At 39.4% G+C, this 27,683-nt stretch overlaps 3 protein-coding genes across 4 annotated transcripts in view; all 3 read left to right on the top strand.

Annotated features, from left to right (window-relative positions):
• LOC114668779 (gastrula zinc finger protein XlCGF57.1-like) overlaps nt 1-27,677 on the top strand; it is a 30,619-nt gene extending 2,942 nt beyond the window's left edge. The window contains exons 2-3 of the mRNA XM_028824718.2: nt 2,299-2,757; nt 24,142-27,677. Coding sequence (XP_028680551.2) covers nt 2,334-2,757; nt 24,142-25,256 — 1,539 coding nt within the window. The 5' untranslated portion in view covers nt 2,299-2,333 and the 3' untranslated portion in view covers nt 25,257-27,677. The remainder of the gene's footprint in view (nt 1-2,298; nt 2,758-24,141) is intronic.
• Nucleotides 1-27,683, top strand: part of LOC114668277 (uncharacterized) — a 555,445-nt gene that overhangs the window by 196,828 nt on the left and 330,934 nt on the right. The gene's annotated exons all lie outside the window — the stretch shown is intronic.
• The window catches only part of LOC114668715 (tripartite motif-containing protein 16-like), a 111,528-nt gene that overhangs the window by 40,053 nt on the left and 43,792 nt on the right, over nt 1-27,683 (top strand). The gene's annotated exons all lie outside the window — the stretch shown is intronic.

The raw sequence follows: 27,683 nt of genomic DNA on the forward strand, positions 1-27,683 counted from the left end.
TTGGATGATGTATTTTTTTTTTGTTTTGTTTTTAATCACTTAATTCAGTCCAACATTATTAGTGGATCATAGGAAAGTAGATATTTTTATAAGTTTTATTAATTTAACACACAATGGTCTCTGCTTGACCCTATCACCAAAAATCGAATGTCCGAATCATAAATTACGCATTTTAGCCTAAGCTAGCAAACCTGTTATTTCACTTGCTTGTCACCTTCTGCTGCTGTAGACCGTGCATTTGAACAAAGTTCAGTTTTCCCTTTCATTGTCCCCTTCCTGACACGCATCTGTGTCTTAACACAGTCCCGAGGTCCTACTTGTGCAAACATTCCTCAACATAACCAATAACACGATTCTAGGACCCCAACAACACTGTATGGTTTAATTCAAATAGTGGATGTTGCTTCCCCACAACTGTGTGAGGTGGTCTTCCAGCTTGTTGGACCTTCACTCCATTTTCAACTTTGACACCTGATAATCTTATATATAAACGTCTACGCGTGGAAGTGTGTGTGTCTGTCTGACCATCCCGAAAGTGAGAGGTGAAGTCGGGGTAAAGTCTCCACGTCCAAGGAAACAGAAACTCCCTTAGGTGCTAATAACACAAGCGGGGCCAGCATGTCGGCAAAATGAAACCTCAGAATAAAGAGTCACTCACTTAGCCATTAGTACAGAAGTGAGGTGAGTACATCGGCAAAACGGTATCCCTTTTACTTTTCCTCCTGCCGCTAATACACAAATGATGCGAGCATATTGGCAAAACAAATCCTTCTTGGAGAAGGGCACCCAGAGTAGTTTGTTTCAATTACCTGACATCTCTACATTTCAATTTTTTTTCTCAAGATTTCAATAGTTTCTAGGACCCCAGGTTTTTTACAACACGGGCTTACACAGCTAATCTACTCTCTATGTATAAAATCCTAAGCCTAAAAGTTCAACGGAAGTGCAACAATGACGTTTTTAATGTCCTGTTTTTTGTCACGCTTTAAATCGGGCTTATTTTAAAACCTACATATATATGTTTGGTATCATTCTTTTCAGAATTTATCAAACTTTAATGTGATGTTGTTAGATTTTCAGATTCTTATTCCGTTTTTAAATTAAAAACTAAAAAATATCAAGAACTCATGTCTCACGAGACGAGACGAGACTTTGTGCCAAAAGATTTAACCACAGCCTGGGGCCAGAAATAAAAGACAAAGAGTAGAGCAGCTGCTATACAGGCTTTTAAATGTTTGAAGTGCCACACGAGATCACGAAGTACAGCAGCAGCAGCAAGCCAGCAGCTGATCGAGCAAAGAGGAGGTAAAAAGAAAAACTATTTGTTTCCCATTGTATCACCGTTTAAGAGGGGGTTTCAGAGGAGCAACCGCGTCTCCTTGAGTTGCGTTCAGCCCCCGTCTTCACAACGCAAGCAGCAGAGATGCGAAGTAGCTGGCGAGTGAAGTGAGCAGGGTGGGGAACCCCCTAGTTTGATATAAAGCTATAAAGCAGTGGTCTCAGACTCTGGTCCTGGAGGGCCCCAGTGGCTGCAGGTTTTCATTCTAACCCTTTTCTTAATTGGTGACCAGTTTTTGCTGCTAATTATTCTCTTTTCCTTTCATTTTAATTGACCTGCTTTTTAAGACTTGTTCCTCTGAATTTCTTAATTTCTTTCCTTAAATGGCACCCAAACAGAAATAAAATGTGTAGTGAGTGAGCCAGCAGAAGACCAACTAAGTCAGGGCCGCAAACTCCAACCATTTTCACTCCAACCGGTTGCTTAATTAGACTCTTGATTCTTGTCGTTAATAATTGTGCAAGAGCAGACATTTCCAAAATTATTGATTTTTCTCTTTTCTAACAGCACCGTTAATTTGTTTTGTGGACTTGAGCAGATCAGTATTCCTGAGACCTTCATCTTTCTTTATTTTCAGATATTGTGTGATCAACGCAGTCTGCTGGTCATGTTTTGGGTCATTTTATATCTCATTATTGTTTGACTGCTAATTAAGGAAAAAGAAACAATTGAGCGGTCTGAGTCCTCAAAAACACGTCAATTAAAATTAGTTCAAAAGAACATAATTAGTAGCAAAACAGGTCACTCATTAAGAAAAGGGAAAACCTGCAGCCACTGTGGCCCTCTGGGTCTGGAGGTTGAGACCACTTGATATAAAGAGTTTTTTTTTTTTTTACTGTTAATATGCTAAGGGTTGTCTGACCTGACTTAAACAGAGAGGATATTTTAACATGAAATTGAAGTGTCTTTAGATCTGTAAAGTGCAATTTTGATTCAATTAAATTATTCTTTCCACATAGAGAAACAAAAAGTTACCATTGCCTGTAACATCAAGATGAATTTGAAGGAGGAAACTTGTGAGGCTGACATGAATATCATGGAGAAAAAGACTGTAAATGTTAAGGAGGAGGAATGTGAATGGGAGTCTGTTCACTCCAGAAATGAGAGACTGGGAGTAAAGGAGGAGAGCAAACTGCGGTCAATGGGCATTAAAGAAAAGGCTGAAGAGAAGATTGTCAGCATTGAGACTCCCAAACATAAAAGTATTGAGAGTGTCAAGGAAGAAGACCTTCATGATGGGTGTCATGGTGGAGTGGTGAGCGGGTTGGTCTCTTCTCAAAGCCGACACTGTTCATCCCTGGAGTCTTCCCTTGATGTGAAGTCTGAATTACTACAGCCTGACCCAAACAGGACTGAGGAAATTTCATCAGTTATGACACCACTAGATCATTCACCATCTACAAATAAGAATGGAGAAAGTAAGTATAAAATAAAAATATGTTTATGTTTTAGGTTTGGCAATTTTAAGGTATACCACACTACTTGGTTACTTATTCCATGTGTCTATGGTGCTGTGTGAAGGAAATATTCCTATTGTCTGTGTGAAATTTCCCCTTAAAAATTCCAGCTATGTCCCCATGTCCTTGATGAACTAACTTTAAAATAACAGTCTCGATCCACTGTACTCATTGCCTTCATAATTTTACACACTTCAAACATGACTCCTCTTAATCTCCTTTTTCTTAAACTGAAAACGCTCAGTTGGATCTTTTAATCTTTCCTCATAACTCGTCCCCTTTAGCCCTGGAATCAGCCTAGTCGCTCTTCTCTGGACGTTTTCAATCACAGCTATGTCCTTTTGTAGCCTGGAGACCAAAACTGCACACAGAACTCCAGATGAGGCCCCACCAGTGTGTTATAAAGCTTGAGCAGAACCTCGTGTGACTTGTACTCCACACATCAAGGCGCTATATAACCTGACATTCTGTTAGCCTTCTTAATGGCTTCTTAACACGGTCTGGTAGATGATAGTGCCAAGTTCATTACGACTCCTAAATCCTTCTCATAAGGTATATTTCCCATGTGCAATACTTTTATTTATTTATTTTATTGACTGACATTGAATTTCATCTGCCACAAATCTGCCCAAGCCTGTATGCCGTCCAAGTCCCTCTGTAATGATTTAATGGATTCCAGATTATCTGCCAATCCACCTAGCCTGGTATCATAACCATCTTGTGTTATTTATATTTCTATCCAAATTATTTATTTTTATTTATATATATATATATATAATATATATATATATATATACATACACACACACACACACACACACACACTAGCGGGCTTCACCCCCTGCATGCTTCGCTCCAAACCCCCAGGGCCTGTGCTTCATGCCAGCCACTTCGCGTCTCTGCCACTCGCGTATGTGGATTTCACTTTCACCAAACAACAAATCTTTTAATTCTCGCGTATAGGCCACTTCATTTGGAAGAAACACTACTTTTCCCTGATGGCAACACAAATTAGACGATCTACAAGTCTCAGACTTAAAGTTTAAATCCGAACAATATATTCAATCTCTTTTCGCTGTTCCTTTATTTCACCGAGTAATAATTTCCATTTGTTTGCGCTAATGCTATCTTTACTGTAATTTTTTTGAGACTTTCGAATTTTAGTACTTTCATTATCTCTAACCTCCTCAGCATGTGTATCGCGCCAACATTTTTGAATTCTTTACGACGTTCTACTTTGTCATCTACTCTTTGTCTTTTATTTCCAGCCCCAGGTGTGGTTAAATTTCTTGGCACAAAGTCTCGTCTTGCGGGATGTGAAAGTATCTCTCTGAAAAAGTCTTGTGTCGTCTCAGGATTTTTTTATTATAATAAAGATATATATATACAGTGCATCCGGAAAGTATTCACAGCGCATCACTTTTTCCACATTTTGTTATGTTACAGCCTTATTCCAAAATGGATTAAATTCATTTTTTTCCTCAGAATTCTACACACAACACCTCATAATGACAACGTGAAAAAAGTTTACTTGAGATTTTTGCAAATTTATTAAAAATAAAAAAACTGAGAAATCCCATGTACATAAGTATTCACAGCCTTTGCTCAATACTTTGTCGATGCACCTTTGGCAGCAATTACAGCCTCATGTCTTTTTGAATATGATACCACAAGCTTGGCACACCTGTCCTTGGCCAGTTTCGCCCATTCCTCTTTGCAGCACCTCTCAAGCTCCATCAGGTTGGATGGGAAGCGTCGGTGCACAGCCATTTTAAGATCTCTCCAGAGATGATCAATCGGATTCAAGTCTGGACTCTGGCTGAGCCACTCAAGGACATTCACAGAGTTGTCCTGAAGCCACTCCTTTGATACCTTGGCTGTGTGCTTAGGGTCGTTGTCCTGCTGAAAGATGAACCATCGCCCCAGTCTGAGGTCAAGAGAGCTCTGGAGCAGGTTTTCATCCAGGATGTCTCTGTACATTGCTGCAGTCATCTTTCCCTTTATCCTGACTAGTCTCCCAGTCCTTGCTGCTGAAAAACATCCCCACAGCATGATGCTGCCACCACCATGCTTCACTGTAGGGATAGTGCCAGGTTTCATCCAAACGTGACGCCTGGCATTCACACCAAAGAGTTCAATCTTTGTCTCATCAGACCAGAGAATTTTCTTTCTCATGGTCTGAGAGTCCTTCTGGTGTCTTTTGCAAACTCCAGGCGGGCTGCCATGTGCCTTTTACTAAGGAGTGGCTTCCGTCTGGCCACTCTACCATAAAGGCCTGATAGGTGGATTGCTGCAGAGATGGTTGTCCTTCTGGTAGTTTCACCTCTCTCCACAGAGGACCTCTGGAGCTCTGACAGAGTGACCATCGGGTTCTTGGTCACCTCCCTGACTAAGTCCCTTCTCCCCCAATCGCTCAGTTTAGATGGCCGGCCAGCTCTAGGAAGAGTCCTGGTGGTTTCGAACTTCTTCCACTTACGGATGATGGAGGCCACTGTGCTCATTTGGATCTTCAAAGCAGCAGAAATGTTTCTGTAACCTTCCCCAGATTTGTGCCTCGAGACAATCCTGTCTCAGAGGTCTTCAGACAATTCCTTTGACTTCATGCTTGGTTTGTGCTCTGACATGAACTGTCAACTGTGTGACCTTATATAGACAGGTGTGTGCCTTTCCAAATCCTGTCCAACCAACTGAATTTACCACAGGTGGACTCCAATGAAGTTGCAGAAACATCTCAAGGATGATCAGGGGAGACAGGATGCACCTGAGCTCAATTTTGAGCTTCATGGTAAAGGCTGTGAATACTTATGTACATGTGCTTTCTCAATTATTTTATTTTTAATAAATTTGCAAAAACCTCAAGTAAACTTTTTTCACGTTGTCATTATGGGGTGTTGTGTGTAGAATTCTGAGGAAAAAAATGAATTTAACCCATTTTGGAATAAGGCTGTAACATAACAAAATGTGGAAAAAGTGATGCGCTGTGAATACTTTCCGGATGCACTGTATAATATATATATATATTAAAAATAGCAGCAGCTGACCTCTGCTGGACACCATTCTTAATGACAGCCAATTTTGATGAGGTTCCTCGCACCATAACTCTCTTTGTCTGAGCCAATTCTGCACCCATCTACAAACATCACCCTGAACTCCCACTTCTTTTAGTGTGATGCACAACCTCTCATTTGGCACCTTACCAAATACTTCCTGAAAGTCAAGATAAATAATATCATCTGCTCCACTCTGATCATATCCTTTTGTTGCCTCCTCATAGAATTCCAGCATGTTAGTAAAACATGACCTCCCTCTTCTAACCCAAGCAAGTTATTCCGTAACACTCCTGTTCTTGCCATGTTTCGCTCAGTCTTTTCCTTAGTGATTCCTTTCATTACTTTACCTGTGGTGGATGTTAAGCTTACTGGCCTAAACCTAACTGCTGTTATTAATATTATTATTAATCATTGTGTTTTCTTGGTCGTCTTCACTCTGTCATTTTCTGGCATCCCTCAGCCAGTGTGTGTGTGTGTGTGTGTGTGTGTGTAGAGAGAGAAAGAAGCTGGAAAGTACTGTTCTGTGTTGATTCTGCATGTAAGTGAATGCAAATGTAACATTTGCTCCTAAAAACTTTGTTTTTTTGGATGCGGCTGTATCATTATGAAATTTGTGAGACTTACTTGGAACGTTTATTGGGTTTGTTTACTCTTGCTTTTGAAGATTAGGCCACACACAGATATATATACACACACACACATATGTACACATAGCAATCCTGTCCAGACAATGTCTCGAGTGCTGCCAATTTCCAGTCACTCCGTAATATTCTGCATAAGATTCTCTATATAGAGACTCATTATCACCAGCGCTAACAAACATGCTGGTATCGTCACAACACACATAAAAGAGCAACACTTTTGATTATATGCTACTTTCTCACCAAACTTGCTTTTACCAAAGTAGTTCTAGTTACTGAGGAGCGACTTTAATACCCTTATTAAACTCTGTGAATAGGACAGTAGCCATCAAACTCACATTTGGTGCCCATTTATTATTTCAATCACACTAGGTAAAGATTATTCTTTAATCTCATTTGTTTGGCATAAATATTTTTTATGTTTTGCCATTTTAAGTTAAATCAATTAATTTTACTAGAATAAAAAAAATAATACAGTTTTAAAAATTAGGCCAGTGCAATTCAAGTCCTTTTGGATGTTGGTCTTTTTAGATGACTGCTTGGAAGAGCCAGTCTTTTATGAGGGCTACATCTGCAGAAGATGCCAGCTGATCCAGCACCTCGAGCTTAGGTTGGCTGAACTGGAGGAGGAGATGGCTGGCCTACATTGTAGTAGAGAGTTGGCACACCTGGCCCAGGTGTCCTTTAGAGAGATAGCAAGTACTGCTAAGGTGATGTGGGAGGAGATTCCAGACCAGACAGTTAGAGCAAGGTGGGTCATGTCACAAAGCACAGGGTAAAGGGTGCACACTGTATGGTGGCATCAACCCCAGAATTGGAAGTTGTCAAACTGTTTTCAGGTACTCCCAGAGCTGGACGGTGTCCCTGAAGATTCTGAGATGGTAAGCAGGGATGAGGAGCCTCAATGGGCCAATTCAAAACCAGTTCCCAGAAAAAGAGAGGAAGTGACAGTTGAGGACTCATTCATTATGGGGATTGAAGCACAGGTTTGCTTCTGAGACAGGGAGTCTTGCACGTTGTATTGCATTCCGGGTGCACAGGTGGAAGACCTCCCTGGAAAGGTGGATAGGCTCTTGACCAGAACAGGAGTGAGTCTATTTGTCATTGTCCATGTTGGAACAAATTACATACATAAGGGTAGTCTATTAGTTCTGTGATCCAAATTTAAACAATTAGGTGCCAGGCTAAAGAGCAGAATTGACAGAGTAGTGTTCTGTAAAGTCCTGCCTGTGCCACGCACCAGTACAGTTATGATTGAGAAGATCAGAATGCTTAATGTGTGGCTTATATCTTGGTGAAGGTTAGAAGGGTATAGGTTTATGGGGCATTGGGACTTCTTTTGGAACAGATGGGACCTGTTCCGCCGTGACGGGTTACAGCTGAAATGGAGTGGCACCAATGTAAGGGGGGGGGGGGGGGGGGGGGGCGTATGAGTAGGCTAGTCGAGGATTGTTTAAACTAGGGAATGGAGGGGTTTGGGAGTTTAGGACAGGCCAGGTTTAGAACTGTGCATGGTGCAATAGACAAAAGTGTAAAAATAACAATGCACAGTAATGTAAATTCTAACCAAAAATTTAAATGTAAAAGTAAAACGAGAAACACATTAACAACAGGTTGCCTTAATGCTAGGATGATGAGCCCCATCTTAGTGAGGACATGTGGCTTCACCTGGTAAGCATTAGTGAAAGAGGCCTTATTTTAGGAGTGTGTTATAGACCACCTAATGCAGACAATAATTTCAATACATGCCTTTTTAGTAATATTAAAAAGGTAAGCTTACAGGGGGATATTATAGCCATGGGGGACTTTAACTACCTGAATATTAACTGGGATAACCTTGCAAATAGCGGAGGACAAGAGCAGGAGTTTTTAGAAGTAATCAGTGACTGTTTTTTAACTCAGGATGTTAAAGCACAAACATGGGGTGAGGCCTGTCTGGATTTAGTATTTTGTAATAATCAGAATAGAATTGAGGGTGTAGAGGTGTTTGAACCACTATGGGCAAATGACCATAATATAACAAAAGTTCTCAGAATTTTTATAAGAGTGCAGATGCAAAGACTAAAACTGTTAGGTTTAACTTTGATAGGGCAGATTTTGAGCAGATGCGGCAAAGTCTAAGGAGGATACACTGGGATACAGTCTCATACACCAGGCAGCTTTGGTTAGTGGTGGTAGGCAAACTCCAACCCCCCCTTTAAACTTTTACCAATATTAAACACAAGAACTGTTTTAAAATACAACATAAATTAAATAATAAGTAACGGTTTAATTTTAGCTGCAGCACCACAGAGCCTCCTGGAACGTTAGTGCCATCCGTCACTACAATATTATTTATCTTGACTTTTAGAAAGCAGTTGATAAGGTGCCAGGTTGGGCATCGAAGTAAAAGTGGGAGTTCATTTTGATGTTTGTAGATGGGTGCAAAACTGGCTGAGACAGAGGAAGCAGAAGGTTATAGTGAGAGAAACCTTATTAGAATTGGCTGATGTTAAGAGGGGTGTCCAGCAGGGGTCAGTGCTGGGGCTGCTGCTGTTTTTAATACAGTAATCCCTCTTCCATCGCGGGGGTTGCGTTCCAGAGCCACCCGCGAAATAAGAAAATCCGCGAAGTAGAAACCATATGTTTATATGGTTATTTTTATATTGTCATGCTTGGGTCACAGATTTGCGCAGAAACACAGGAGGTTGTAGAGAGACAGGAACGTTATTCAAACACTGCAAACAAACATTTGTCTCTTTTTCAAAAGTTTAAACTGTGCTCCATGACAAGACAGAGATGACAGTTCCGTCTCACAATTAAAAGAATGCAAACATATTTTCCTCTTCAAAGGAGTGCGCGTCAGGAGCAGAGTCTGTCAGAAAGACAGAGGAAAGCAAACAAATCAATAGGGCTGTTTGCTTTTAAGTATGCTAAGCACCGCGGCACAAAGCTATTGAAGGCGGCAGCTCACACCTCCTCCGTCAGGAGCAGAGATAGAGAGACAGAGTTTGTTTTTCAATCAAAAATCAATACGTGCCCTTCGAGCTTTTAAGTATGCGAAGCACCATGCAGCATGTCGTTTCAGGAAGCAGCTGCACAAAAGATAGCAACGTGAAGATAATCTTTCAGCATTTTTAGACGAGCGTCCTTATCGTCTAGGTGTGCGAACAGCCCCCCTGCTCAATCCCCCTACGTCAGGATCAGAGAAAGTCAGCGCAAGAGAGACAGAAAAGTAAGCCGGGTAGCTTCTCAGCCGTCTGCCAATAGCGTCCCTTGTATGAAATCAACTGGGCAAACCAACTGAGGAAGCATGTACCAGAAATTAAAAGACCCATTGTCCGCAGAAATCCGCGAACCAGCAAAAAATCCGCGATATATATTTAAATATGCTTACATATAAAATCCGCGATGGAGTGAAGCCGCGAAAGGCGAAGCGCGATATAGCGAGGGATTACTGTATATATATAAATGATTTGTACAGGAATATAAATGACATGCTGGTTAACTTTGCAGTTGATACCAACATAGGTGAATGGGCAGACAGTATGGAATTTGTTGAATCATTACAGAGGGACCTGGACAGCATGCAGATTTGTGGCAGGGGAAATTTAATGTCAGTAAATGTAAAGTATTACACATAGGAAGTACAAATGTTAGGTTTTGAATATACCGTGTGAGGTCTGAAAATTGAAAGTACCCTTTATGAGAAGTATTTAGGAGTCACAGTGGACTCAACACTATCAGCTGCCAGACAAAATGTTCAGAAGCCATTAAGAAGGCTAACAGAATGTCAGATTATATAACACGATGCATGGAGTACAAGTCACAGGAGGTTCTGCTCAAGATTCATAACACTGGTGAGGCCTCGTCTGGAGTACTGTGTGCAGTTTTGGTCTTCATGATACAAAAAGGACATAACAGCACTAGAAAAGGTCCAGAGAAGAATGACTAGGCTTGTTCCAAGGCTACAGGGGATGAATTACAAGGAAAGATTAAAGGAGCTTAGCCTTTTCAGTTCAAACAAAAGAAGATTAGGAGGAGACATGATTGTGTGGTATAGTGGGTCCGCGGCTTCAAAAGAAAAGTGGTTAAGTTTTAATTCTGTATAGTCGTGTCGTTCTCCGTAGGCGCGATTGCACGACTGTGGGGAGTCAATGAGGTAGTTGGAGCGAGTCTAACCTGCACGTGTGGGTGCGATCATTCTCAATTGCTTCATTGGCTTCCTGCGGCGTGTGATTAAGGCGGTGCACCCACAGAGGTGCAGGTGGTCACATATATACGGGTTGGCACCAGGAAGAGGGAATGGATAGATGGATCAAGAAAGAAAGCAGGAGGTTAAAGGACATGAATGGCGGTTTTGGAAGTACGATATGGCCACCTGTAAGGAGGAGACAGTACGAGATGGGGCCCCACGAAGGAGTGTTTGTTTGTAGCACTCTAGGGGCTAGTTCGCCCCACTGAACGCATTCTGTTTGAGTGGGATGAGCAAGGCAGGTGTCCTCCTGAGGGATCTGAGGAGCGACGGCGTGAGCGCGAAGGATGAAGGGAGGAGAGCCGACCTCGGACGGTCTGACAGTGATGTCCTTAATGGGAGCCAAGACGGAGGTCGGCTGAAAGGAGCTCGTGGCTGTTGGGTCTCCGCTGGCAGCGGGAGCAATGGGTGAGCCGGGGAGAATAAGAGACGGAGGTGGGCTGTGATCGTAATAAGAGAGACTGCATTTTTAACCTTGGATTTTAATGGATTTATTTATTGATTGTTTTTATCCCCACATTGCACTTGTTTTATGGAATATTTATTGAAACTGATGCACTGCACTTTCTGTTAGGACACTTTTGATTTATGTTGAATAAAAGCAGTTTGGCACTTTTTGGAAATATCCCCTGGCTTCTTTAGAGAATTGCCCTCATTTGTGAGCTCATCTCGGTGACATTACCGACGGTGTCGGGTTCAAGGGCTCCCAAAAGCAAGATGGGAGCATGGAGCAGAACCCGCATCATCACAGATTGAAGTGTATAAAATTATGAAGGGAATTAATACAGTGAATAGAGAATGTTATTTTACAATTAGTTCTTCAAGAACATGGGGGCACAGTTGGGAACTTGTTAAGGGTATATTTTGCACAAACAAGGAAGTTTTTCTTTACACAGAGAACGATAGACACTTGGAATAAGCGACCAAGTAGTGTGGTAGACAGTAAAACTTTAGGGACTTTCAAAACTCAACTTGATGTTTATTTGGAAGTAATAAATGGATAGAACTGGCGAGCTTTGTTAGGCTGAATGGCCTGTTCTCGTCCAGATTGTTTTAATGTTCTAATACCAAATAAAAAAACAATATAATAGATAATAAAATAGAGAGCAAAGTTTGTGTCTAAATAGTCTTAGAAAAACATACTGAAAATCAGAAGTGTCAAGGGTTTAATGTCCTGAGCTTCTTCTGGTTTTAGTGATTGGTGTTGTTCATACATTTTCTGACATCTTAATCTCACAACTCCATATCTCTGAAGTCACCCTTCTCTCATTTTTTCTTCATCCTTCTCTTGGTCCATCAAATGAGCCATATTTATGTTAAAATGCACACACAGGTTTTTAGAACATGTGACATTGCACACATTTGACTTTCTAACTTGTCCTGATTTTGGTCAAAGTGTTTGATCCTTTAAGTGCCTCTGTACTCCTTCCTTTCCCAAACTGTAAACTAATTTGGAAATTCTCAGTGCAATGGTGTCTGTCCGTTCCCAGGATTTAAATTAATTAAAACTGGTTCTCTCGCTTTGAGCTTATTTCCTGTTCCCAGGTCATAACGTAACTGAAAAAGAAACTGACTAGAACAAACGCAAAAATTACTAGAATGATACAAAAGAATGTTTGCAATTCCTGTAATTAAAGTCCTCTAAATTTAGTTCATCCTGGTTTGTTTGAACAAAATAATTAAAATTAAAATAATTAAAACTATTTGCAGTTGAAAAATTTAAGATGTTTCCACACTAGCACAGCTGCTATGGAGCTGTGTAGAAATATTTACTGCTTCTTTCCTTGTAGATTATATTTTTTGCTATTGTTTTCACCTGCACAGAAGCAAAGGTAACAAGAGTGTGTGGAAAGGTTGTTGAGTTCACGTTCAGTTGTACGTAGAACGCAGTGACGAGCAGAGAAAGCAACAACAGACGCCAATAAGACAGTGAGTTAATAGCCAGCATTGTAGCAACTAGTAGTAAAGATTGATTATGGTTTTCCTTGCTGTACTATTCATAACCAATCATCCAGTTACATAAGGATAATCCAAGTCACTAACACAATTACTGTGTCCCCCGTCCCTTAACTAAGCACAAATTCCTCCTGCACGTTTACTTTTGTCACATCTTTATTAATAATGACAATCACAGTTATAAGAAGTAGAAGCGGAATATTTATGGTAAGAGACTGAGTAATACAGTAAGCGAGAAGTTGTGCAGTGGCAAACTGAGATTCTTTTCTGAGACTGACCTGCTGACATCATCTTTGCATACTCAAGTGGATGAAGTACTGACTGTTGTGCATTAATTCTGTGTGAAAGTTAATTAAGATGTAACTTTTGCTCTTAAAAACTTTATTTGGTTGCCACTAAGGAGCAGTGTGGGAATTTTTACTGCTTTTTCCCCCGTAGATTTGTTTTTCTGTTTATTCTCACCTGCATAGAAGCGAAGGTGGCAGAGTATGTGAGAAGGTAGTTGTGTTTAAACCTGTAGTGTTTGCAGGACGCAGATTAGAGTAGAGAAAGCAACTGTAGAAGCCGGCAACAAAGTGAGTAAATAAGCAGCATTGTTGTGGTTAAAGAGTAAGGTTACTTAAAGAGTAATTACGATTCCTTGTTGGGAGAAACTTAAAGTATTAAAAGAATAGCTGGATAAAGCAGAATGGAGCACTCATACCAGAAAGTGTTAGCACTAGTAGAGAGCGCAGGCGTAGGTATACATTCATATAGAAGAAAACATGCTTGAAAATAATGAAGTTTAAAGGGGAGGAACACGGTCATTCCAGTGAGGGGAGCAGAGCAAGTCAAGAAATGGCTGAAACTGGCAAATGCATAAGTAAAAAACCAAGTATTGTAAAAACAGATTGTATTCAGTAAATCAGCTTTTCTTAACCGGGGGTTCCCTGGAAACTTAGGATTCTGCGAGACATCATTAGGGCTTCCATGAGAAATGGTAATGAATAGCAGCGGCAAATAAATAAAGTTGAACAGTGGAAGAAAATAATAAACCTTTTCTAAAAGGAATACATTCGAGTTTGCGTTAGTTGTAGTAACAGCCACTAGGATGTGCGGCAACGCTGTCTGTGCTTCACTTATCATACAGCAACTAGCGTGAGTGTGGCTTATGAGTTAACTGGTGCTGGTTAGTGCAAACAGGTGCAAGCAAGAAACGTGAGAAGTTCAGTCAGTCTCTTATCAATCCTATGTGTTTTCTAACGTGTATGTATGTGTTCACTCATTAATATGAAAAGTTTGTATGTTTTCCCTCTCTCCCCTCCCCATTTTCCAATTTTTTTTTTTTGTTTGCTTTTATTTAGGCCGTGTTTTTAAATTACTCGAACAACAGTTTCAGTATTCAAACTTAAAAATTGCCATTCTTAAATATAATTCGAGCTAATTACCATGCGTTCGCACGTGATTTTCATGAACCAAATCATGAGGTGGTGCTGCTAGAGCACATATGAAACTTAACTTTATAAATTCTTTACTCTCTGAACATAATGCCAAAAGTGTATTATCCGACTGTGGTTTTTCACATTTTTTTCGATACCGTTCTAGCTATTCTATAGTAATCAGTAGTCATTTTTATGTTAATGTTTGAAAATGATTAAACTATTAACAATAATTAAATGAGTTATTCATTTATTAATTTAAGGTTATGTTGACCAAGTCAGACGCACATCACGTCATGCACACAGTTTTTAAATTTCATTGTTCAAACAAGTGTTCGAATATATTGAAATTCTGTTTGAGTACATTTCGTTTGAATAGCTAGTGCACTTTAAAAACATGGCCTGCTTTAGTTTTATTAGTATATGTTTTATTCTATCTTCTTCTTTCCATTTTTTAAATTTTATTAAATAGAAAATTCTAACCGTGAAAATGTGGCACAGGTTTCACACTAAAATAGTACATTTTATTAATCATATATGTTTCAAGAATAACTTTTATTTGGCACATACATTTGTTATTAATGCATTTTACTTTGATTTTTCTTATTCTTTTGAAAATTGCAAATGGACGATTAAATATAGCACGTATATATTAAGATTATATATAACAATATATTGTTATGTTATAAATGTTTTCCTTATGATCTTTAAATTTATGAATAAAAGAATAGTAATAATGATATAATTATTATGTAGGAGTTCCCTTGAACATGAATATTATTTCAGGGGTTCTGCAAGGGCAAAAAGGTTGAGAAACGCTGCAGCAAATTAATTTTCTTAGTGAGAAGGAAGAAGTTTGTTAAAAGGTTTGCCTGTTAAAACCATTCATAGTGGTTGTATCAAGTAGTATTAGCGTTAGTAAGATGGCAAGGTCCTAATTGTTCATAAATAAGAAGGAACACAAACCGTGTAAGCAGAAAGCTTGAGAGTAATGAAGTACTGAGAGGGGTGCAGAGTTAGGATACTTCATAGATAATTCATAGAAAGACATAATGTACGCAGTCGAGGAGGGAAAGGATAGCAGAAGCTTTATAGGGGCCAGCAGGTGTTAAATAACTGCATTAGTTCTTTAATCTGGAAGTAACGTCTTAGTTGTAACTAGGGGGCTCCGCCCCCTGCTCGCTTCGCTCGCCAACCCCTGGTGTTGGGAATGAGAAAGAGCGTGATGTATGAATGAGATATAGAATAGTGTGACGGTGTAGATGATGCAAATAGAAAGCAAACAATAAAGTGTGTGGCACAGTGTAAAGGTTTATTGGAAAATTTCTTTGTACACGCCGTTTAAGTGTAAAAGGTAATTCCAGGTCAGAACTTGTAAGGTCAATGAAGATGGTCATTATCGTGATCAGAGTCAACTTTGTCAGAGCTTCGAAAGAGTTGTGTCTCTCCAGGAAGTAATGGAATGACTTGGGTATTTATGTTTTCCACATTAATATTTTTTGGACATAATATAGTGCGTTGTGTTAAAAGGGGCATTTGGTCTAATGAGATTGCTGTTCCAAATCTCTCTGTAACTAAGTCGTCGCATATAAAGGCTTGAGGAATTGTAATAATATGTGGCTGAAGTCCATCTGTATTGGTGAGTGTACCATCTCTCAGTTGTAATAAGCAATTGTTATGATCTGGTTCTGGACATCGTATCTTTTTTACTAACTGTATCTTTTGAAAGCAATGCCAATTGTCTGCGTATTTTAAGGTGCACTGAACAATAGCTGAGTGCATGGCATCTGGAAGAATAGCTAATCACTGTTTAAAATCTCCTCCTAATAAAAGTACCTTTCCTCCAAATCGAATATTATTATTCATAAACGTTTGTAGAAGTTTATGAATGGTGTTGAGTAAGTGACTTCATGCCATTGTACATTCATCAATAAACAACATTTTTGAAGACGGATGTCACGTGCAGTGCCACCGTTAATGTTCATAGTGGATACCGATTTGTAGGATCTAATGCAGTTGATAAAGATTTCACTTTCAGGTACATCGTCAGTTAGAATCTTCTGTAGATATTCAGTATATGAATGTAAAGAAGGCAGTCTAATTTGACCCTTTTGACAACAACGTCTAAATGTATAACTTGTATTGCCAGTTGTTTCTTCAGGGAAGTGAACTGAATGACAATGATTGCAAATGACATTCATTAATCCGAATGAATTTTCCCGGTGTATGTTTTGCTTGTGCCGTTTGAGAGTCGCATTGTTGCATGTGTAGTATTTGGGACGTGTTGTTTTGGAGCTGTAATCGATTTGCCTGTGCTGTGTGAGACGCCCGTTGTAGCCTTCCTTGCCGTTAACATATGTCTGAGATGGGAGGTGTTTCGTTTTGAATCCGTGCCTGTTGCGATGCAGCACTTTGATTGATAGTTTGCGTCATGTGGATCCAGGATGTAGATTTGTGCATATTTGCGTTGTTGATTTGTTTCAGGGTGCACTGTTCCAAAGCGATGCAGTATTTGTGCACATATGGGAAAGCAGTATGGGCCATTGCCTTTTGGTGGCCTGATATTTACTAAAAGCAAATGAACTATTGTAGGATCTAACGCAGTTCATAAAGTTTTTACTTTTAGGTACATCGTTAGTTAGAAGCTTTAGTTGAGCTTTGCGTTTTTGGAGTCGAGACATTTTTTCTTTTAGAAATATGGATAAGTAATAAGGAGTATTGCACTCACTGTTAATATGGAGACTTTTCTGCGGTTGAACGGTTAATAGTGCCTTATTGTAATGAGATCCACCTATGCTGCATAGCCGTCTATTTTGTTGTTTCTTTCGTGTTCGTGTGTTTGTTCCTGTTATCCTTTCGTTTTCGTTTTGTACCCGTGACCGTGTATTCATGACTTGTTTCTTTCTCAGCATCCGAAATATGGATAAGTAATAAGGAGGGTCGCAGTCACTGTTAATATGTTTCCTTTTCTGCAGTTGAACGGTTAATAGTGCTTTATTGTAAGGAGATCCACCAATGCTGACACCTATGCTGTCTAGTGTGAAGGTGCTGACGTTCACTTTAGAATATGTGGCTTTGGGTGTGACTTCTTATGGATGTGGGTGGGGGGGGGTGGGATTGTTGAGGATTGTTGTTGCGCGAGCGTCTTCTTTCTTTTTGTGTTCCTGTGTCTTGTTGAATCCCCCTCTTTGTGTGTGTCCCGTCCCTCGCTTGTAGGGTCTGTGGGGTGGTTTTGTGTTCTTTTTTTTGTGTTCCATGGGCTTGTTGAATCCCCCTCTTGGTGTGTGTCCCGTCCGGTGCCTGTAGGGGGGGGGGGGGGGGGGTGCCTTGCTGTTGTGCGCGAGCCTCTTTTTTTTCTTTTTTTTTTTTTTTTTTTCGGGTCTAGTTTCGTGTGCAATGTGTTTCGTGCTTTTCCTGCGTTTGACTTTGCGCCTCATTTCTCCTTTTTGTATGTGCTCACTCCTTTTTTCTGTGGTCTTGTCCGCCACTCGCGGCCCCTCATCCGCCTTTGTCGCCCTCTTTTCTCCGCCTTTCTCCGACTCTCGCGGACTCTTTTTGCGCCTGCGCCTCTCGCGGCCCCTCATCCGCCTCTCTCGCCCTCTTTTGTCCGCCTTTCTCGGCTCCTCAGCCGACTCTCGCGGACTCTTTTTGCGCCTGCGCAGTACGTCTTTTTGCAGCTACGGCCCATGGCCGGATGTGCCTGCGTCCATCATCCGGTTTAGCATTCTCGGTTAGTAATATGGATAATTTAAGTTAAACAATTTAATAAAAACAGATTGAGCAGTTCAATAATCTAAATCCAAATTTTAAACATGAAGCCAGTACAATGCAAGTGCTGTCTGATGTTGGACTATTTTGTGGATGGCTTGGATTAGTCAGACCACCTTGAAGGCTACATATCCAAGAGATGCTATCTGATCCAGCATTTCGATCTCAGGTTTGCTGAAAATGAAAACAAGTTGGCCAGCCTGTATGGAGATGGTGTACACCCAAAAGGTAGCATGGGAAGACCAGAGAGGTAGAGACAGGTGAGTCACAGTTGGACGTAGATGCAAGGTAAAGGTTGCACACTATCAAGGGGCATTAACCCCAGAATTGGAAGGTGTTTTCAGGACTGGATGGTGACTTTGAAAACTCTGAAGTGGTAAACAGGTTTGAGGAATCCCAGCAGGACACCGCAAAGCCAGTCTCCAGTAATAAAGAGATTGTGATAGTGGGGGACTCGATCATTAGGGGTATTGAGACTCAGATTTGATGAGTTTAGTAGAATGTGTTCCCTTCCAGGGAGGAATCCCACCTCTGCCCCCAGAAGAGTGAATAGGCCCATGGCCAGAGTGGAGAAAGATCCCGTAGCCATTCTCCATGTTGGAACAGATGACATAAGTAGGGACAAGCTCTCAGTTCTGCAGTCCTAATTTAAAGATGTGGATGCCAAGCTAAGGAAGAGAACTGACAAGGTGGTTTTCTCCATAGCCTTGTACCACTTTTTAATAACATTAAAATTGCAAGTTTAGTAGTGGATATTATAGTCATGGGGTTTTAATTACTTGCATATCAACTGGACTAGCCTTACAAATAGTGAAACATAAGAACCTGAGATTTTACTCATAATCATTGACTGCTTTTAATACCGTAAGTTAATGTACTAATGACAGGGATGGCCTGTCTGAGTTTACTGTTTTGTAATAATTAGGATAGAATTTGGAATGTAGAAGTGATTGAACCACTAGGTTCAAGTGAGCTGAATATTATACAGTTCTCAGTGTTTTGTCAGAACACATATGCAAAGTCTAAAACTATTAAGTTTAATTTTAGTAGAACAAATTTGGAACAGATGCAATAAGGTTTAAAAGGGATAAACTAGGATAAGATCTTAAGAGTGGAGCCCATCAAGGAGTAGTGAAACAGGTTTAAAAACATTTAACATATAATGCAGGAGAAGTTCTTTCCCAAATTTGGAATTAGTAAGAAACTGAAAAGAATTACTCCAGTGCTAGCCATTGGATGTATGAGATTAACTGTTTAACCTCCTTAGCATTAGACCCAAGTGTCACTTGGGCTTTAAAAGCAGTGCTAAAAGTGTTAGTCCCGAGCTTCTCTTGGGCAACTGCATAGACACGTCTCGTGTGAGCGTTAAACCTGAGGATTACTCGGGCTGTAAAAGTGCCAACAGTGTTAGTGCTGAGTATTGCTCAGGAAACGATATAGGCGTGTCTTGCATAAGCGACAGGCCGAATGTTACCTGGGAAATGGTGCAGGCACATCTTCTTCCAACTTCATAATGGCGACTCATAAGAAATGTTTTTCAGCAGCCCAGGCATTGCACACTCTTGACAGTGATACAAGCAGTGATGACAAACTGAATCTGTCTTCAGGCAGTGAAATCGAAAGTGATTCTGATGAATCCGAAAATGCGTTTGGTGCAACTGGGCAATAGATGACTCGGCGAACAACTCGGTGAAAGACAATTTGGCGAAAGACAACTCGGCGAAAACAACAATAATGATATTTAAATGACAACGTAGGGCGCCAGAAAATCCACAGAATCACCTGCTTTATGAGAGTCCCAATACGTTGAGAGTAAAGATATTCCTTAAGGCGTACTCGCAGGTAACCTTTTGTATTCTAAATAACGTTATCATACGATTACAATCAATACAATTTATATAAAGGATTAGCAATTTTGGTTGCAGAGTTTGTTCCATCTGCAAAATAAAGTTTGTTTGTCAATTATATAAATTTATTTTCAACATTTTAAATCACGTTGTTATTTAAATATAATTAAAAAAGTCTCTTTGAACCTAACTATTACCTAACTGGTAAAGGATGTCACCGAGTTGTCTTTCGCCAAGTTGTCTTTTTGCCGAGTTGACTGTCGCCCAGTTGCCTCCGAACCCTGAAAATGACACTCATGTCCATCGCATATGTGCAGTGTGCTGTTCAAAAGCTGATCAGTCTTGATAGGAAATCCTCAAGGAGTCACTCTACTATTGTCCCGACCATAACGTTGGATTGTGTAGTTCACCGTGCTTCACGATACACCGCACAAACGACATATTTTGACAGTATATACAGTATTATCATTATTTTTATTATTCATTGTTATTATTATTTGTATTAGATAGATAGATACTTTATTAATCCCAAGGGGAAATTCACATACTCTAGCAGCAGCATACTGATAAAGAACAATATTAAATTAAAGAGTGATAACAATGCAGGTATAACAGACAGACAATAACTTTGAATAATGTTAACGTCTGTCGCTGAAGCTGCTCTCCTGTCTGGAGATGATACTGTTCAGTGGATGCAGTGGATTCTCCATTATTGACTGGAGTCTGCTCAGCGCCCGTCGCTCTACCACAGATGCCAAACTGTCCAGCTCCGTGCCTACAATAGAGCCTGCCTTCCTCATCAGTTTGTCCAGGCGTGAGGCGTCTTTCTTCTTAATGCTGCCTCCCCAGCACACCACCACGTAGAAGAGGGCGCTCGCCACAACCGTCTGATAGAACATCTGCAGCATCTTATTGCAGATGTTGAAGGACGCCAGCCTTCTAAGGAAGTATAGTTTATTATAATTTCTACACTTATGACTTTGAACTTCTAGTGTTTTGCATGTTTTACAGTAGAAAGATGAGATTTAATAAATATGTGATTTTTCAAGCCAAAAAAATGCAACAGTTTTAACATTTTTTTTTGAGAAAAACTAAGCAGGCTAAAAAGATATTAGGGAAGCTAAAGGGCAGATACAGGGAAATATTGCAGCTGAGGTGAAAGATGACCCAAAGAAATTCTTTTAGTAATTAAATAGTAAAAGAATAGTCAATAAGGAGGTGAAGTGTATCAGGAACACTAAAGGAGAATTAAGAAATACAGACAATGAAATAGCTAATGCTCTAAACTTACGTTTTTTGTTTTTTTTTACGTTTCACATGTGAGGAAGTGGAAACCATCAAGCCATCACAGGGACTCCTAAGGAGGCACTGAATGATTTAAAAATTGTAGATGGAGAAGTGCTGCACAGATTTAACAGACTGAAATCTAATATATCACCAGGGCCAGATAATATGCATCCTTGAGTGCTTAAGGAAATTAGTGAGTGCACATATAAACTCTTGACATAATTTTTGAAAGCAAGGTGCCGGTTACCTGAAGATTAAGTAATAAGTTAAATTAAAAAAGAAAACCTCCCTGCCAACATACAAAGTGCCAATAACTTGTAAGGCCGCAGAAATCCTTTTAAAATAAAGAAGAGTCTTATCTGCAAAAAAACACAAAATGCCAGTCACCTACAGAGTGGACAAGAACTTAGTAAAGGTCTGAATGGCATAAAATTCAGATGCGTTCAACAACTAAAATAACTGATATGAAAGCAAAAGCATCTCCCATTGTTTTATTTCTTTCATCCATTTGTCACTTATCACATTTTTGTTTATTAAATATTTTTGTAATGAAGTATCATATTAAAAAATAATTGTAATAGTAGAATGCAGTTAAACGTGTTAGTAGACTGCATTAAATATGTGGTTCTTAACAGCACCTAAATAGGCGTGTGGTGTCTCTATACCTTTCATACGCAGAAGATTCTCATTCAAGTGATGCTGAAATGGCATCAGTTGATGTGTGTTAGTGATGGAGGGTTTGTGACTGTTCAGTTTTCTTAAACATAATATTTTTGAAAGTATACCTAATAGAGTAATACCCAATTAGCATGTGAAAATAACTATTAATACAACATAACCAACAGTAGCATAAAATCACTAAAAATGTTATGCGATGAAAGGAGAAAAGCAACTGAAATACATTCCCTATCTAGCAATTAATATTAGTTAAAACAAAGTAATTTAATAAATTTAAAAATAAGAATGTAGGAAGGATCTGATTTATTGTATAACAGGGATATGCAAGGAGACAATTATCTTAAAGGGTTTAGTTCCATTCTACAGATATGTTATACCACTAAGTTATCAGCAAGGTGGACACTGTAATTTTGCTATTATTGGTCAGCGTGGTCCTTATTGCCTGCCCAGCATCTCTGATCTTCTGTCCACAGGTCAACTGCAGTTCCATTTCTAAACCCATCTTGTTTTTATATCAGTAGGGCAGCTGCACCTTTCCTGTGTAATTCATTAGTTTAAACAACTTTCAGGGGAAAGTTCAGTACATTAGTTCTTTACAAAAATAATCTTCAGATAATATTAGTTCAATTGAGTCTTAAATATGTTTGCATAATTGCTTTCTCCGTCCATTATTATTATTATTGTTATTATTTTTTATTTTTTTTTGTACTTTTATGGTTAACTTACTTTCAGCAGCAGGAGACGTCTGCTGCTTTTGCGAGCTGCTTGTATTTCGTAGCAACTTGCCATTAGTCTTTTCAAAGTAACCATCTTGTGCTTAAAATTTTAAGAAGTGAGATTTTAGAAGTGGCGGCACGGTGGCGCAGTGGGTAGCGCTGCTGCCTCGCAGTTGGGAGACCTGGGGACCTGGGTTCGCTTCCCGGGTCCTCCCTGCATGGAGTTTGCATGTTCTCCCCGTGTCTGCGTGGGTTTCCTCCGGGCGCTCCGGTTTCTTCCCACAATCCAAAGACATGCAGGTTAGGTGGATTGGCGATTCTAAATTGGCCCTAGTGTGTGCTTGGTGTGTGGGTGTGTTTGTGTGTGTCCTGCGGTGGGTTGGCACCCTGCCTGGGATTGGTTCCTGCCTTGTGCCCTGTGTTGGCTGGGATTGGCTCCAGCAGACCCCCGTGACCCTGTGTTCGGATTCAGCGGGTTGGAAAATGGATGGATGGATGGATTTTAGAAGTGAAAACGTTTTTGAAGAATTGCTCAGTAATCTGGATTATACCACCCTAGTCTTCATGGGCTAGGTTTGATCAAACCACACGACACAAAGATTGGGTGGGCACAGAGCTAGAATTCTGACATGTTAACACATCAGAGTGAAATGCTGTAAAGCAGCAAATAAAGCAAGTTGACATATGATTGTTTAGTATTTTAATTACAGTTAAATATAGAAACCATATTTAAAGTTCCAACACCCAAAAAGTCATGCCTGACAGCCACTTTTAAAAGTTAGTGTTGAGCTCTGCATGTGCTGCATGTCTGAAGTTTTGTCTTATGCTCCGTACATGCAGACATTTAAAAGGAGACTTTTATTGGACTGAGTGTAACAGACTTAGCATTTGATTGAAATGACTTCATTTTCCTAGTGCTGGAAATCAAGTAACAGGTCAAAACTCAAGGGTGAATCTGTGCGAACTGTAAGGAGAGTGTGTGCCATTAACAGTGCATTACGTCTTAACCGGCAACTGATTTTTTACTAAAGGCAGATGTTTCTCAGTTTGTTTTTTGCTATATTGCTACAACAAGGTGGGGTTTGGAGGGTTTTGGTCATGAAGACTTTTTTGATTGTTTAACTCTTCTTCTATTTAAGCCTGCATATGCTAGGTTTATATTTAAATGTTTGTTAATGGCGTTTTTCATTCGATAGCCATTTCTCTGGCACTTTTAGTATTGGCCCTGAATTTTACTAGCACCTTCTCCCAGTTAAACTAATCCACCTTTCTTACAACCCACCTAACCCCCCTCATTTGTGGATTACTAGCTAGCTAGCTCGATCTTGCTATTTATATAAATATTAGCTTTTATTCTTTGTAAAGCACTTTGGACAACTTTAAGTAGTTTTAAAGTTACTATATACATAAATCAATCAATCCATAAATATGTCAAGAGTTTGAATTGATACATATTGATGCAGTTCTGTAATGTAGTGAAAAAAGTGTGACCAGCAATCTTGTCCCTGATCAATTTAGTTTATTCTTTCAACATCTTTGCTCCAGTGATTGTGCTCATTTGGTGAGCAGTTATAATGCAGAATACAAAATCATGAAGTTGAGTATCTATCCACGTCCTATTAAAGTTTTAAGATTGCTTATCAAGTCTAGTTTATAAATTTAACCAGCATGTATTTAATGTTGTTACTTAATATCGGTAATTGGGCATAGGCTGAAAATAAGCTTTTATTTTCTCTTATACTTCATACAGGTAACAAACTTTACTGCTGTTCTGAATGTGGTAAAAAGTTTACACAAAGAACAAATCTTCAGATTCACAAAAGAATTCACACTGGAGAGAAGCCATTTTGCTGTTCTGAATGTGGCAAAAAGTTTTCACAAAGAAGCAATCTTCAGAGCCACAAAAGAATTCATACTGGAGAGAAACCATATTGCTGTTCTGAATGTGGTAGACGGTTCTCACGAAGTAACCAACTTCAGCGCCACAAGCAAATTCACACTGGAGAGAAGCCATATTGCTGTTCTGAATGTGGCAGACGGTTCTCACGAACTAGCCATCTTCAGTGCCACAAACACATTCACACTGGAGAGAAGCCATATTGCTGTTCTGAATGTGGCAGACGATTCTCTGACAGAAGCCATCTTCGGAACCACAAATTAATTCACACTGGAGAGAAGCCATATTGCTGTTTAGAATGTGGCAAACAATTCTCACAAGCCAACTATCTTCAGTGCCACAAACGTAGTCACACTGGAGAGAAGCCATATTGCTGTTTAGAATGTGGCAAAGTATTCTCACGAACAAGCACTCTTCAGTGGCACAAACGAATTCACACAAGAGAGAAGCCACATTGTTGTTCTGAGTGTGTCAAACAATTCCATAGCATCAGTGATCTTCTGAGGCATGCAAGAATTCACAATGGAGAGAAACCATATTGCTGTTTTGAATGTGGCAAGCAATTCTCTAACAGGAGTAATCTTCTGAGCCATGCAAGAATTCACAATGGAGAGAAGCCATATTGTTGCTTCGAATGTGGCAAACGATTCTTAAGAAACAGCACGCTTCAGTCCCATAAACGTATACACACAGGAGAGAAGCCATATTGTTGTTCTGAATGTGGCAAAAACTTTTCCCAAAGTAGCACTCTTCAGAGGCACAAAATAATCCATACAGGAGAGAAGCCGTATTGTTGTTCAGAATGTGGCAAACAATTCTGTCACAGGAGTAATCTTCTGATCCATAAAAGAATTCACACAGGAGAGAGACCATATAGCTGTTCTGAATGTGGCAAAAAATTTTCACAAAGCGGCATTCTTCAGCGCCACAAAAGAAGTCACAGAGGAGAGAAGTCTAAACAAAACTGACCCTGCTCTGATAAATGTTGTCTCAACCACCCTGCAACGTCTCCATAATAAAAAATGGATCACTATTCTAAATATCATAAGAAAAAAGGAATAATATTTCAAGAAGGTTCATTATCACTCCTGCTATTCTACCTAGCATTAAACCCATTAAGCACCCCCTTAATGACCTCCTCCATGGGTTTAATGTCACCTTTTGCAATGAACCAGAACCTCAGATAGTCATTCACCTTTAGTTTATCGACTGTGTGAAACAGTTCAGCTCCCACAGTTAATGGAGGAGCAGTTGCACTTAATAAAAATGTTTTCAGATAATGTGCGTTTAAAAGTTTGAACCTAGACAAAACAACCAAATTCCTGAACAGTAATGAAAGAGCAGACATAAACCATTAAACATTAAACATTAAGACTAATACCAGCAAAACAAATGGGATACTTAAGAACTCTCTCATCATCACACAACAAAATCCAAGCTGTTAGTCAATTTGTGATCCCTCTGCTATCCTACAGTTTCAGTATAATCAATTGGCCACAAAATTAGCTCTATAAACTGGAAACAAACCAAAATGTGTCCGGCATGTGTGCCAAATCATTTACAGAAATTGTTGTATTCCATGGCGCTGTATCCCAAAATCAGAAGATGGTATTGGCCAAATTAAATGTGATTACATTTACAGATCAGCAATAATTGGACTGCAAGGTTACCTAATGAACTCCAAGCATCCAAGTTTACAAAGATATACAACCATGATGTAAGAAACCTCACAACAACATCCACAATCAAACTAGTTGTGCTAGTCTGGAAAAATAAAGAAATGACAGGATCTCCCTCACCTTATGGAACAGTATAATACACTTAGCAGCAGAAGGAGGAATTTTAAAAAATGCAGATCAACAGAAAAGTAAAAAATAATTGGAATACCACAAGTATGGTAGTCAGTATGCTGCCCTCCTCTAACATCCCCGTGTGGACCCAGAATTGACCCATGCATGGCTCATGAGGTGATCGCCTAACCATAGCTGCACAAGACAGCATCTTGCACACAAGGTGTTTCAGGGTATCAATAAAAAAAAAGAAAAATCATAACTGATATATGCCTTTTCTGCCAAATAGAGCTAGACTATCATTCTGGTTGCTGGGTATGAGGTACTAATGGATGAAGAATTAAACACTGAAAGACACAGCAAAGCTTCCAAGCCCATTCACTGGAAACTTTTCCAAAAATACAACTTATCTACGAAAAAGAAAATAAAAAACAGAATTGGGGAATTTAACCCCAAGAGAAGTGATATTGGTTATCTGTAGCAAATAATTTTCTAATATGAGGAGTATTAAGAAACATTCTACAGTTCACACAGTAGAGAAACTGTATTGCTCTTCTGGATTTGGCTAACAGTTTTTGCAAATGGGCAATCTTAAAAAGACACACAAGAATTCACAAGGTGTGAGATCACAAAGTCCTAACTAAAACACAACTACTGAATATGTAGTATATTTTATATAAACACATGATGATTAGAAATTCAACATTACAAGTAATAATCTTAAAATTCTGGTAGAAGCTTAAAAGTTGAGAAGGTATAAACAGAATCAAAAACAAAAGATAAAAAATGGATTAATCAGGAACAACACAAAAACATTTTTTACAATTTTAGGTGGGGGCACAGTGGAAGCAACTACACCACCAAAAAAAAGATGAATTGAAACATTCTGAAAAAAACATACAGTGCCTTCACAAAAATAGTCAGACACCTTCACTGTTTCCATATTTTTGTTATGTTATGGCCTTATGCTAAGATTATTTAAATTAATTGTTTCCCTCATCAGGCAATGTTCAATACCCTAGTCTGATAAAGTGAAAACAGGATTTAAAACATCTTAGCTAATTTATTAGAAATTAAAGACTGAAGTGTAAAAACCAAATCTTTTAAGTTAATGCTAATTGTTTAATGTTTGTTTCATTTAATACTAGAATCCCTGAAGCCTTCAAAAATACCCGTAATCCCAGGCCACCTTAAATTCCTTCACACCTCTTCATCAGCATCTTTTGTTTGGCAAATGTGTCGATTAGCACAAGCAGCAAGCAGCCTGCTCTCCCATTCCCTCAGAAAATGGAGTTGAAGCGAGTCGCTAACTTCTCCCAGCTCAAGTTTTGTTTATCTTGGTGTGAGGTGCCTGGAGTTGTATAGGGTAAATAATATATCATTATTTGGAATACATACATTTCATGTGTGTTCCGTGTTTACAAAGATCTGTGTAAGTGTAGGATGACACAAAATGAGAGGCAAGAAATGCTGAACACATACCTAAAATAGAAAGTTTTTCCATGTTGGGATAGCAGGCCACATGCTGCTTGTGCTAATCAACACATTTGCAAAACAAAAGATGCTGACAGAGAGGTACGAAGGAATTTAAGGTCACCCTGGATT

This window comes from Erpetoichthys calabaricus, chromosome 1 (assembly GCF_900747795.2).
Source record: "Erpetoichthys calabaricus chromosome 1, fErpCal1.3, whole genome shotgun sequence".
NCBI classification, from domain to species: domain Eukaryota; kingdom Metazoa; phylum Chordata; class Cladistia; order Polypteriformes; family Polypteridae; genus Erpetoichthys; species Erpetoichthys calabaricus.